General features: G+C 41.4%; 1 protein-coding gene across 1 annotated transcript in view; it reads right to left on the reverse strand.

Annotated features, from left to right (window-relative positions):
- The window catches only part of GALNT6 (polypeptide N-acetylgalactosaminyltransferase 6), a 122,798-nt gene that overhangs the window by 42,017 nt on the left and 68,281 nt on the right, over window positions 1-12,500 (reverse strand). The window contains exon 6 of the mRNA XM_063428018.1: window positions 140-340. Coding sequence (XP_063284088.1) covers window positions 140-340 — 201 coding nt within the window. The remainder of the gene's footprint in view (window positions 1-139; window positions 341-12,500) is intronic.

Here is a 12,500-nt window from a genome sequence, read left to right on the forward strand (position 1 = left end):
ATGACTTGAAAAAATAAAACACAAAAAAGTACTTATTTACAACTTTGTTGTCTACAAAAAAATCCATTGTTATTTATTTAGAATAACTATCTTTCTATTCGCCTACTCTCCAAACGACTGTAATCTTTTTTTGACATACCTCTCTCACAATGTTCATCACATCTTGGTATCTGCGGTAAAAAATCTCCTTGTATTCATCCATCCACACCTCAGCAAGGCGGATCTGGTTTCTCATTACGGTGTATTTACTTATAGGGAACATTTTAGGGTTTTTCTTACGAAAAACATGGCCCACTACAGAGCAGGGTATTATTTCCAGCTGTCCACCACATTGCCAGACCTAAAAAAATACAAAAAACATCACACGTTTGCTAAAGTATTAGGCAATAACTTATATACTACAAAATACCTCCAATGAAGCCAATAATATGGTTCACTATGCACATAATGTCCACAATGGACAGATAAAAAAATCAACTTGTCACCGCACACAGACATCATGGGACGTAGAACCCAGAAACAGCAGCCTGACCCCTGCAAACACTCCCAGGATATAGGGGAGATGCAGCACCCAATGGCCCCTAAAATGGCGTCCCAGCCGGACACGGGAACACAAAGTGCTGAACTCACTGCAGAATTAAATCCCACCGTAAACGCCAGTACACCCACAATATCACAAGAGGAACTGACAGACCAAGACCCACTAGCTCCTGCTACCAAAGAGGACATTGCCAACCTCCTCAGGGAGCCTCGACAAATGTCGGCAGCAGAAATAGTTGTGGTTCGCACCGATGTGCAGGCGTTAAAGGCCTATCGTAGCATTAATTCCGCCTCCGCTTTGTTAAAGTGCCTTACCATACAGTGACTAAGTTATCCCCTAAGCTAATATCCCCCTAAGCTAATATCCCCCAGACGACACACAAAGTACAGAACAATACCCAAACACATTAAGCTAACCCCCATCCCCGTCTACCCCCTTGGTTAGGGGTATCTCACTCACTAAATTACACAACTGGGCTCAACCACACTAGTGACGGTGCCACACAACAAATGAACCTGACTTAATCACCTGAGACTACGACACACGGTCAGATAACATCCTAACCCGATATGACAACTGACATGACACGCCAGTCATGCATGTGGTACCCGCACCCAACAACACTACATACTAGCAAACACACTGCACACTCCAACAGCCACACATGAAGAAAAAGAAAATGAGGCATACCACAGTTGAATGTTTTAACCTGCAACAATCACATATATATGTTATATCTCAATTCAAGATGTGAATATTTCATGTTTATCGCAAAGTCTCAATAAAATAAACTTGTACAAGCACCAACTGGAAAGGATGCTTGTCTGGACCTGGTTCTAACAAACAACGTTGATCTTTTGACCAACATTCAAGTAGACGAGCACTTGGGAAATAGTGATTCCTTTGGAACAAACTCAAAAAAACAAAAGCACATAGGGTATACCAAAACATATCATTTTTAAATGGTCAATTTCAATAAGTTATGGGCAGCTTTACAATATATTGACTGGCTAAACTCTCTAGTGAAAAAACCACTGAGGATAAATTAAACATCTTCCAACAAATATTAGAAAGGTATTTTTCTCAGTATGTACAATTGGGTAATACATGTAAAAGAAACAAATTGAAATCAATGTGGCTTAATGGGAAAGTGAATCAAGAAATTAAAAATAAGAAAAGGGCATTCATAGCCTTTAAATCTGACAAATCAAAGGCATCCTATAAAAGATATAAGGAAGCCAAAAATGTGTACAAAAAGGCGATTAGATGCGCTAAACTTCAAAATGAAAAAATTATAGCAAGGTATGTGCTGGTGAAAAGAGACAGGAAACCAACCTCGCCACTGTGAACTGGAGAAGCCTGGTTGCCCGCCTGCTGCCTTTCGATTATGGACCGGCAGTTAAACAGTTAATTTTACTGTGCAGAAAGATTTATTTCTTCCTTTCTGCACAGCCGTTCGGTAGATTCTATCTACCGAACAAACAGCCATTTATCCGCCTCCCCAGAGCCGTGGGAAGCCGGCCAGCACTATTAATTGGCCACCCAGAAGCTGGCGTGTGCCCTCCATCTACCTCCCTGAAGCCGCGGTTAACCGCGGCTTAACAAGCGTGTGCCGGCAATTGACCACCCAGTAGCTGCGGTTAACCGCAGCTTAATTGACTGTTACTGGGTGATCGCGGTTACACCTAGCCGCCACACGATGGCGGTGTTTTGGAGCTCCCCGGGCAGCCAACGCTTTTCTGCCCGGCTTTCATGCACTAAAAGCGGACACTTTTACGTGCAGGCACCGCTGAGCCTCCAGCCCCCTGGTTCCTATTCGGGACAATTCAGCCAAACACCTGGAACTTCGGTAGTTTATTTTATGTGAATGTTTTAACCCAGATAGCTATGCCATGGAGCCTATTCGTGTAATTAAAGACTTTGGCGCCATGGCAATTAAACTGTATTCGTGTGGTCTGAGTGCCATTCACCTAATAATGTGCACTCAGACCTGAGCTATCTGGGGATATGTTACATGTCTGTGTTGTATGTGCAAAAAGTAACTTTGTGTATTTTAAAGTAATATTGTATCTGTGTTCACCATGTGCATAATGGAGTCTTGCCTCTGTCCTGGGAGATAATTGAATGACTTCTCAATTATCTCCAGGGAAGAGGGGAGAAAGCCAGGATGCATTGTGGGAAAGTATTGTGACTGTATGTCCTAAAATGATACATGTCTGTCTGTTGTTACAGTCTCCCATTTGGTCCCCTAGGGGAGTGTCCACCAGGTGGGAGACCTGCATAAATACTAAGCAGGTAGCCCTCATTAAACAGATTCTGCTTAACCCTCAAACCGAAGTGTCATCTCGTTTTTTGGGGGAATTGGATTGTATGCTGATTGCCAGGAGTGTAAGCGGATTGTATGCTTTTCCTGTTCAGCTATTCCAGGGTTCGTGTGTTTCCAGTTCGGGAGATTGGGGAATTCAAGTGTGTGCAGTTCGGGAGTTGGAAGATTCGTGTAGTTTGGAGTTCGGGAGATTGGTGATTCCAGTAGCTGCTGGTCTATGGGAAAGGGGATTGTCGCCTAAATGTTTTTTATCCTCTTGTGAGCGAAACGGTCCGTTACAGCTGCGAAGGCCAATACATTTTTAAGACAGTAAATATTTAGCAAATTTAAGCAAAGACGTAACAGGAAGTTCTGAAGCTGCAAAATTAAAGCGACAGATTATGTGAGAGGGAATAAAGACAGTGTAGTGAATATGCTCTAACCGGAAAGATAGGATTTCACCAAGTCCTATAAGAGTTGAAATAAACTAAAGTGTGAATTTCCAGGAGCAAGGAATTAAATCTAATACTGATATGAAAGAAATACAATAAAAATAATCACAATAATATAATCTTAAAAACAAAATCATGAAATGCAATTCAAACTAGTTAAAATCCTTGTTATAGATTCTGGACAGTTACTTTTTGCAACATAATAAGGACTATTAGCTGGTAATTTATTATTACTGAATGCTCAATTGCAATCCTATTGTGATACACTCAGGTTTTTACACAAACTCTATTTTTAACTTGTTTGAATTGCATTTCATGATTTGGTTTTTAAGATTATATTATTGTGATTATTTTTATTTTATTTCTTTCATAACAGTATTAGATTTTATTCCTTGCTCCTGGAAACTCACACTTTAGGGTGTTCTTAGTTTATTTAAGCAAAGATGTGTTTTGTTTTTTGTTTTTCTGTGTGAATTTTTCCAATTATATGGATACAATAAAAATAGATGTTTATACATTTTGAGCATGGGCATCTGCATACATTTTTCCAGGGGGGTCGGGGGCATAATTGTAATGACATCCATGCTCGACCCCTTTTTACAGAGCTGGACTGGGGATACAAAGCAGCCCTGGAAAAAATGTATGCCAGCCCCATAAGTCATTGTGCCATGTAGTGTGTGTGTGTGTGTATATATATATATATATATATATATATATATATATATATATATATATATATTTGTGTGAAGGGCTCATGATGGCAAAGAGAAATAAGACCTAATAAGTGTAGGATGGTATAAAAGTAGCAAGTCGGTTGTGGTGTGCCGAAACCGACGATGAGGTAGGCCTGAAAATAAAGAGGGCCCACCAAGAAGAAATGTAAGAAAAAGGAGTTGATAAAGAGGTGTGGGTGGGAGGGTGATGCAACGCTGACCTCGAAGGTATGGAGCCAGGTAAGGGGTGTCCCTTAAGTAGGGAAGGGGTGTGTCATACGCCCCTCCCACAAACACAGGCCAAAAGGCCTTACTACTTGTGTGAAGGGCTCATGATGGCAAAGAGAAATAAGACCTAATAAGTGTAGGATGGTATAAAAGTAGCAAGTCGGTTGTGGTGTGCCGAAACCGACGATGAGGTAGGCCTGAAAATAAAGAGGGCAAAATAGAAATTTCAATATTTTAATACAAACTACCAATATACATACTTTTAACAAGACATGTTCTGAAAAGCATTTCTTACTTCTTGTACAGGGTTAGGAATGTACCGTGTGTAAGCGGATGATTTCCAGCGCCCCAGTGTCTTGATAACATGAACCGGTATGTTAACACTGGAGGCTGTGGAGGCCGCTCCTATGCGGAAGGAGTGGCCTGAATAGTTAGCTGGCTTGAGTCCCAGCTGTGTTAGTAATGACCTAACGTGGGTCATGAAGTTGGTAGTAGTGAGAACTGAACCTCGTAGAACAAAAAGTGGTTGTGATGGTGGTGCCTTGAGACTCTCTGTATAAGAGTCCAGTATTTGGACGGGGCACCAACTGTTGTGAGTCGGATAGTATTTAACCTCTACGGGTGGAGCGTGTTGACTGTTTTTGGAATGAGGTAGTGTCAGGATATAATAGTCCATGTGTTTGGTTAAGTGCGAATGAAGCAGTAGGTGAGTGGATTGTGTTGTGTTGATGGCGGTAAACTCTCTAGGTCTCAGAAACCCATAAAAAGCCACGTAAATAGCTGTTTTGATGACTAGTGTTGTGTTGAAGGAGAAGGGTTTTAGATCTAGTAGTTGTGATAACTTCTTAAGGATATGAAAATCTATAGGAAGCCTCTGTGCTGTATGCGGGGGTTCGGATCTTTGTATACCCCTAAGGATGTTCTTGATTTGGTATGATGACATGAAACTTGAGTTGTTGGGTTGTAAGGTCAGCATGTGATGTTGGATGCCTGTAAGATATAGTTTGATTGTGTTGTAAGAAAGTTTGAGTTTGAGGTGGCAAAAAGAGGCAAAACCTAAAAAAGATGTCATGATGAATGGTTGTAATATGTTGTGTTCCAAAAGGAATCTTTTGAATAAACTGAAAGCTCTGTTGTAGGTTTTCCTGGTATTTGTAGATAGAGCTAGTTGGGACAAAGTTCTGCAATGTTGCATGATAACGTCTAGTCCATTGTTAGCTGATGGAACAGTGGAGTGGCCGTGGCTGTGAGCGCGGCTGATGGGAGAAGTTGATGAAAGGCCTGGAATTTAAAACGAGACAAATTATCAGCCGCCTCGTTACAAATACCTGGAATATGAACACAGTGCAAGAAAAAATTATGACATGCTGCCAACCAAGTGAGTTTCCTCAAAAATCTCATGATAGTAAGGGAGTTGGAGCGACCTTTGTTGATAATGGAACAGGTTGCTTGGTTGTCTGAGTAACACCTGACTGATGAACCTGTCCATAGATGTCCCCATGCCACGGCAGCCGCCACGATGGGATATATCTCGAAAAGAGCTGAGGTAGAGAAAAAACACTCCAGGTCCTGCACCTCTGAAGGCCAGCTACCCCAAAGCCATTCGTTCCCAAAAATTGCTGCAAAACCTGTGGTAGACGCCGCGTCTGTCCAAACAGTAGGAGAAGTGTCAGACAATTGAGGGAGGAACATGCTTTTTCCGTTCCAGGAGTTTAAAAAGTTTCTCCACAGGAGAAGGTCTGCCGTGGCTTGGGTATCTAGGGTTAATCTGTGTGCATCATGTAGAAACCTTGGGAACATGCTGAGGAGACGTGATATGAAAGCACGGCCTTGAGGTATAATACGCATGGCAAAATTGAGTGACCCCAGTAAAGATTGTAATTCTTTGCGATTGCAAGTGCGTAGTTGTATATAGAGGTTTATGTTTGTCAGGATGTTTTCTACCTTGGTGCGTGGTAGGCTAGCTTGCATGTTGGCTGAGTCTAGCATGATGCCCAGGAAAGTGATGATGGTATCTGGGCCTTCGGTCTTGGTAGGGGAGACTGGGACCCCCAACTGGTTGAATAGGCTGACAGTTTCTTTGAGGCTACTGGGAGGGGAAGAATTCTCCTCGACCATTAGGAAATCGTCCAGATAATGTATGACTGTAGGGCATCTGGATATATTGAGTAGTAACCAGCATAGGATTTCGGCAAATGTGTCAAATATGGCTGGACTACTTTTAGAACCAAAAGTTAGTCGTGAGAAAAAGTAGTAGTTCCCTTCCCACTTGATGCCATGTAGGTGCCACAGTGTGGGGTGGATTGGTAGTAGTTTGAATGCATTTGTTATGTCGGTCTTACTGAGCCATGCACCGACTCCTGCCTGTAAGATAGCCGTAATGGCGTGGTCTATAGTGGAATATTGCAGGGAGAATTCCTCCGATGGTATTAGGGAGTTGAGGCTAGGAGTGGTAGAGGTGTGTGGTGCCGACAAATCGATAATAAGTCTCTGCTTGTTGGAAGATTTTCCTGTGACAACCCCGATAGGGTTTGTCCTCCATGTAGTGAAAGGAGGGGATTGAAAAGGTCCCAATAAAAAACCTTCTGACACTTCTTTAGCTATGAGTGTGTCAACAGCTGTAGGGTTGTGTTGGGCGGATTGTAGATTTGGACATTCCAGGATTCCTGAAGGCATATGTATGATACCTGTGTGGAATCCTTCTGATAGACCAGAGATTATGAAATCTACTAAATGTGTAGATGGATGCTGTGACAGAAATGTCGCAAGTAGGGATATGTTGATAGACGTTAGGTACTGTTTGGGATACATTTTATTGGGACACATGATTTTTGCATGTGCCCTGAAACATTTTGAGCATATATGCAATAAACGACAACCGCTGTAATTACATGTACCAACATTAAAGTTATTACATATCTGGGATTTGCCCAGAAACTTGATAGGTCTACCCAGTTTGTCTTTAGCTATTTTCTCCGTAGGACCAGCGGAGCTAGGTCCTTGCACGTGGGTATGCTCGTTAGCAGTGGTGGGACAAAAATTTGCCGAATGAGACATGGAGGAGCAGTATGCACAAGCCGGCGTCCTTAGCCCTGCAAAGTGTCTGCAGAAAATCACTGTGTCTAGTTGGACCTTGTCCCGTACTGTGAGAAGGCGCCTGACACTTTTGCAGAAAAAGATCTATGGTAATCGTAGAATGCCGATCCACCATATTTATTGCCCAGGTCCACCAGCTTGTGCATATACATGTCAAATTCCTCACGCCTGTGTGGGTAAACGGCACATATGACATCCCGGTAGATGCCAAAAGCCAACACAAATTCCGGGATGGTGAGTTTTCTGTTTAGGCGTGCATCCCTGGACTTGACCACCACAGAAATATCCTCATACGCATAAGTTTTATGCTCCACCACATCCTGGGAGGCAATTAGTAGTGCAGCTAAGTTGACATCTTTACCTTCCAGGATGTCTTTCTTAAGGTGCTCAGGTATCATATGGGCAGGGTTAACCTCCTGCTCGTCAGAGGTGGTGGCTGGAGAAACTAGTGGCAACTCGACCAGTGGCGGAGGGGTCACAGTGACTGACCCAGCCAAGGTAAGGGCTGTGGTGACCGATTCCAGTTTCTCCAGCCTGGAGTTTACCTTGCCCATGGATGACATGAGGGATGTAAGCATGCCATGTATATCTGTCGGGTTAGACTGGCTAGTCCCTTCCCCTGCATCAGAGTTATCAGTTGAGGTGTGCAACAGTTTGTATAGTTCCGCTTTCCTGGCAGTAGCGGGGAAAGGAATGTGTCGCCTCCTGAGTTCGCTAGTTATGCGAGGGATTGTCCAGGACCTGAATGATGCAGGACTAGCCATGTCTTCTTCCGGTGGTGGGGAGTTTGGTCTAGCCGGAGTGCTCGGGATGGAGAAATCCTCTACCCCTTCTTGAGACATACTAGATGAGAAAATATACCGTTAGTGTTGAAACCCAGGGGATGTACTGGCGGGCTAATTATGCCGTGTGAGGCGAAAAAATTAATCTTGTCCTTTGGTGACAGGTGAGGCCCTGCTATTTGCCAAGTGGCTATGAGAGGCTCTATCTATGCATTGGCGCGAGGGAATATTGAGGCCACCCATGTAGTGGCAGGAATTCGTAGGCCTCTCGGTGACAATAAAAGAAAAACAGGGGAAGGGAGTGACAGGTGACGCCCTCTCTAAACTTTGCGAGGCGGCTAACTAACGTGTGGCTCGAGGGGTGTATGCCTCCGAAACGTTTGAGGCGGGGTGTTGGCCTCGCGGACCTCTAAACTATAGGCGGTATGCCAAGAGGGGAGATACCTATTTGGGCCTATACCCCTAACTTGCCAGTACTCTATGTCCTATTTAGGGAGAACGTATGTGACACGTGAGCAGGCTTACGTACCTGATAGTATGTATACGTATATGGTGCGTAAGGTATAGAAAACCTGGATAAACCTAAAAGGGTAGAAATAGATATGATAGTATGAGAAATGGATCCTGTGATACTAACGTAGACTAGATATGCTGTGGTTGATTTTATTAACCGTATGTGTTGAAGGGGAATAATTAGAGTAAGGAAGTACCCCGCCTGATTTGTTATGGAGAAAAAACGTAACGCAGGATTAGCTTGTAGTGTCTACATATAATGTGTATACCTGGTGACCAAAATTTAAAATATATATATGGCCGTGCTACTGTAGTAATCATAGTGCAGGGAGTATGAGTTTAAACTATGAAAATTGACCATATGCAGAAAAGTTGACGTATGAGAGGTTAAACCAAAAGTGTGATTCAAACCTGAAAGTGTGAGATGTTGGGACCGTGTTCTGTATACACGATATATCGTTTGAGTATATGCAGAAAGGTCAGGAAATGTACGTGCCATGTAAACGGGTGTACATGGTAGTGACAACGTAATATACACAATTAAATTAGAGAAAACCTTATCACATATATATACATTATACCTATTCCTGATTAATTATCTGAGTTTCTAGTGTATGTAATTTGAGTACATAAAGAAAAGTCAGCATATGACACGTGCCATGTAATGAAAAAGTGTACATGGTGTGTTTAAACAGGGAGGAGAAAAAAAAAAAAAAACGTTTGTTTAAAACAAATTTCCTAAGTGTAAATGGAAGGTACACAAAAAGTAAAGTTGTTCAAGCAAAACTATGTATATGTATACCAGGATAATATCATGAACTAATAATACATGAGCCCTAACCTAGGTATAATTAATGTGACAGCATAAATTATGAAATACATGCTATAATCGTTATGTGTATATAAAACAGACTGGTATTTAATAACTATAATCTGCATTAAAAATGAATAATCCTACTATCAGGTACTAAAAACTTATCATATAGAAACAAACTGAAATAAAGGAGGGAAAAAGTAAAGCATAAGAATGCTACATACTTAGTACTTGGTTTCCGGAAACCGGAGGGTTAATTTGCCTGAGACTTTGGCCGTAAAGCGTGTGGCCGTAAAGTGAGGCTGAAAATTATTGCGACGCCGTGGGAAGTGATCCGGGCGACGGACTTACGTTTGAGAAGTCCTGAGGACTCGATCAGCGAAGAAGACCGGGTTTTTTGTGCGTGGCTGGCCGTGGAAAGACCTGTAAGGAGTTCCTGGACACAGCTGACACCGAAGAAAAACGCGGGTTTCCGAAAGCAAGATGGCGCCGTCCGTGAACCGGAAGTGGATTCAGGATGCAACGCTGACCTCGAAGGTATGGAGCCAGGTAAGGGGTGTCCCTTAAGTAGGGAAGGGGTGTGTCATACGCCCCTCCCACAAACACAGGCCAAAAGGCCTTACTACATATATATATATATATATATATATATATATATATATATATATATATATATATATATATATATTGTGGCAGGATGGCCAGGCTCTTCACAATAAACTTCAAATGCAACAGTCAGGATAATATGTGAATATAGAATATAGAAATAAGTGAATCTCTGTTTTTAATCTTTCAAGATTCTTTTCTTTCAGGAAGTGTTCCGGAGGATTGGAGGAAGGCAGATGTGGTTCCTATATTCAAAAAGGGTTCAAAATCCTTGCCTGGAAATTATAGACCTGTGAGCTTAACTTCTGTGGCTGGTAAAATATTTGAAAGGTTACTAAGGGATAACATTCAAGAATTCCTTGAGAAGATAATGTTTATCAGCAAAAATCAGCACAGTTTTATGAAGCACAGGTCATGTCAAACTAACTTGATTGCGTTCTACGAAGAAGTAAGTAGAAGTATAGATCAGGGTGTTGCAGTGGATGTGATCTGTTTGGATTTTGCCAAGGCATTTGATACAGTTCCACACAATAGATTAGTGTTCAAACTCAAGGAAATCGGTCTAGATGAAAATGCTTGTTCTTGGGTAGAACATTGGCTTTAAAACAGAGTACAAAGAGTTGTCATTAATGGTACATTTTCAAGCTGGACAGAGGTGGCAAGTGGTGTCCCTCAGGAGTCTGTTCTGGGACCCCTTCTATTTAACATGTTTATAAATTATCTTGAAGACAGCATTGAAAGTTATGTTTCAGTGTTTGCAGATGACACAAAACTTTGTAAAATAATACAATGTGAGCAAGATATCACTTTGCTGCAGAGGGATTTAGATAGAATGGGGGACTGGGCACTCAAATGGCAGATGAAATTTACTGTTGAAAAATGCAAAGTTATGCACTTCGGCGTAAAGAATACACAAGCAACGTATACCTTTAATGGAAGCGAATTAGGGATAACAACACACGAAAAGGACTTGGGAATTGTTATAGACAACAAACTATGCAACAATTTGCAATGTCAATCAGCAGTGGCCAAGGCCAGTAAGGTATTGTCATGCATGAAAAAGGGCATTCATTCTTGGGACGAGAATATCATTTTGCCTCTTTATAAATCACTGGTAAGACCACATATTGAATATGCTGTGCAATTTGGGGCACCTGTTCTAAAGAAGGATATTATGGCACTAGAAAAAGTCCAGAGGCGGGCTACAAAATTAATAAAAGGAATGGAACATATCAGCTATGAAGAAAGGTTAACACATTTAAACCTATTTAGTTTAGAAAAACGTCGCCTGAGAGGGGATATGATAACATTATACAAATATATTCTGGGCCAATACAAACCATTATATATAACAATAATTGATACCGCACTCTATAATAAGAATAAGAATGAGTAATGTAAGGCAGATACTAGCACATATTAATTTATTGAATTTGTGGAGATAATAAATATCTCAAAAAATAGTATCCTATAGTGAATAAAGTATATCAAATCTCACCATGAGTACCTTAAAATGAATATACTAAACAATACCAAAAAAAACCCAATACAATCCGTCAGTTGAAAGCGTGCCGCAAGGCACTGTATGGTAGAGAGCCCTCTACCTGCTGTACACAATATATACAGAAGTCCATCAGCAAAATAATGTTGAAGAATGTGTATATCAGAAAAAATAGAAAAAATAGATATATTCAAAAATATAAAAAAAGAATAAAAAAAGAAAAAGAAAAAGAAAAATTGTATTTACAGTCCAAGTGTGTACACACTGATGATAGTATATAGGTGTATCTTCAATGCTTTATGGTTTATGGTTTGATCTCACCAAATCTTGAATGCAGAAATCCTGTCTTTGACGATTGGAAAAACCCAAAGGCAAACGTTTTTTCTTTTCAGTTTGCAGCAATTGAAGAAACCTCCAGACAGTCCTCTTATGCTGTTGGATAAGGCAGGGGGTCTCACTACGTCGTCGGTGGGGTGCTGGGCTGCGCGCTCGGGATCCTACGTTCCCTTCAATGGCCCTGAGGCCCTGAGGCCCTGGGCCATTGAAGGGAACGTAGGATCCCGAGCGCGCAGCCCAGCACCCCACCGACGACGTAGTGAGACCCCCTGCCTTATCCAACAGCATAAGAGGACTGTCTGGAGGTTTCTTCAATTGCTGCAAACTGAAAAGAAAAAACGTTTGCCTTTGGGTTTTTCCAATCGTCAAAGACAGGATTTCTGCATTCAAGATTTGGTGAGATCAAACCATAAACCATAAAGCATTGAAGAGACACCTATATACTATCATCAGTGTGTACACACTTGGACTGTAAATACAATTTTTCTTTTTCTTTTTCTCTTTTTCTTTTTTTATTCTTTTTTGCCTTTTTTATATTTTTGAATATATCTATTTTTTCTATTTTTTCTGATATACACATTCTTCAACATTATTTTGCTGATGGACTTCTGTA

This window comes from Pelobates fuscus, chromosome 1, assembly GCF_036172605.1.
Source record: "Pelobates fuscus isolate aPelFus1 chromosome 1, aPelFus1.pri, whole genome shotgun sequence".
Lineage (NCBI taxonomy): Eukaryota > Metazoa > Chordata > Amphibia > Anura > Pelobatidae > Pelobates > Pelobates fuscus.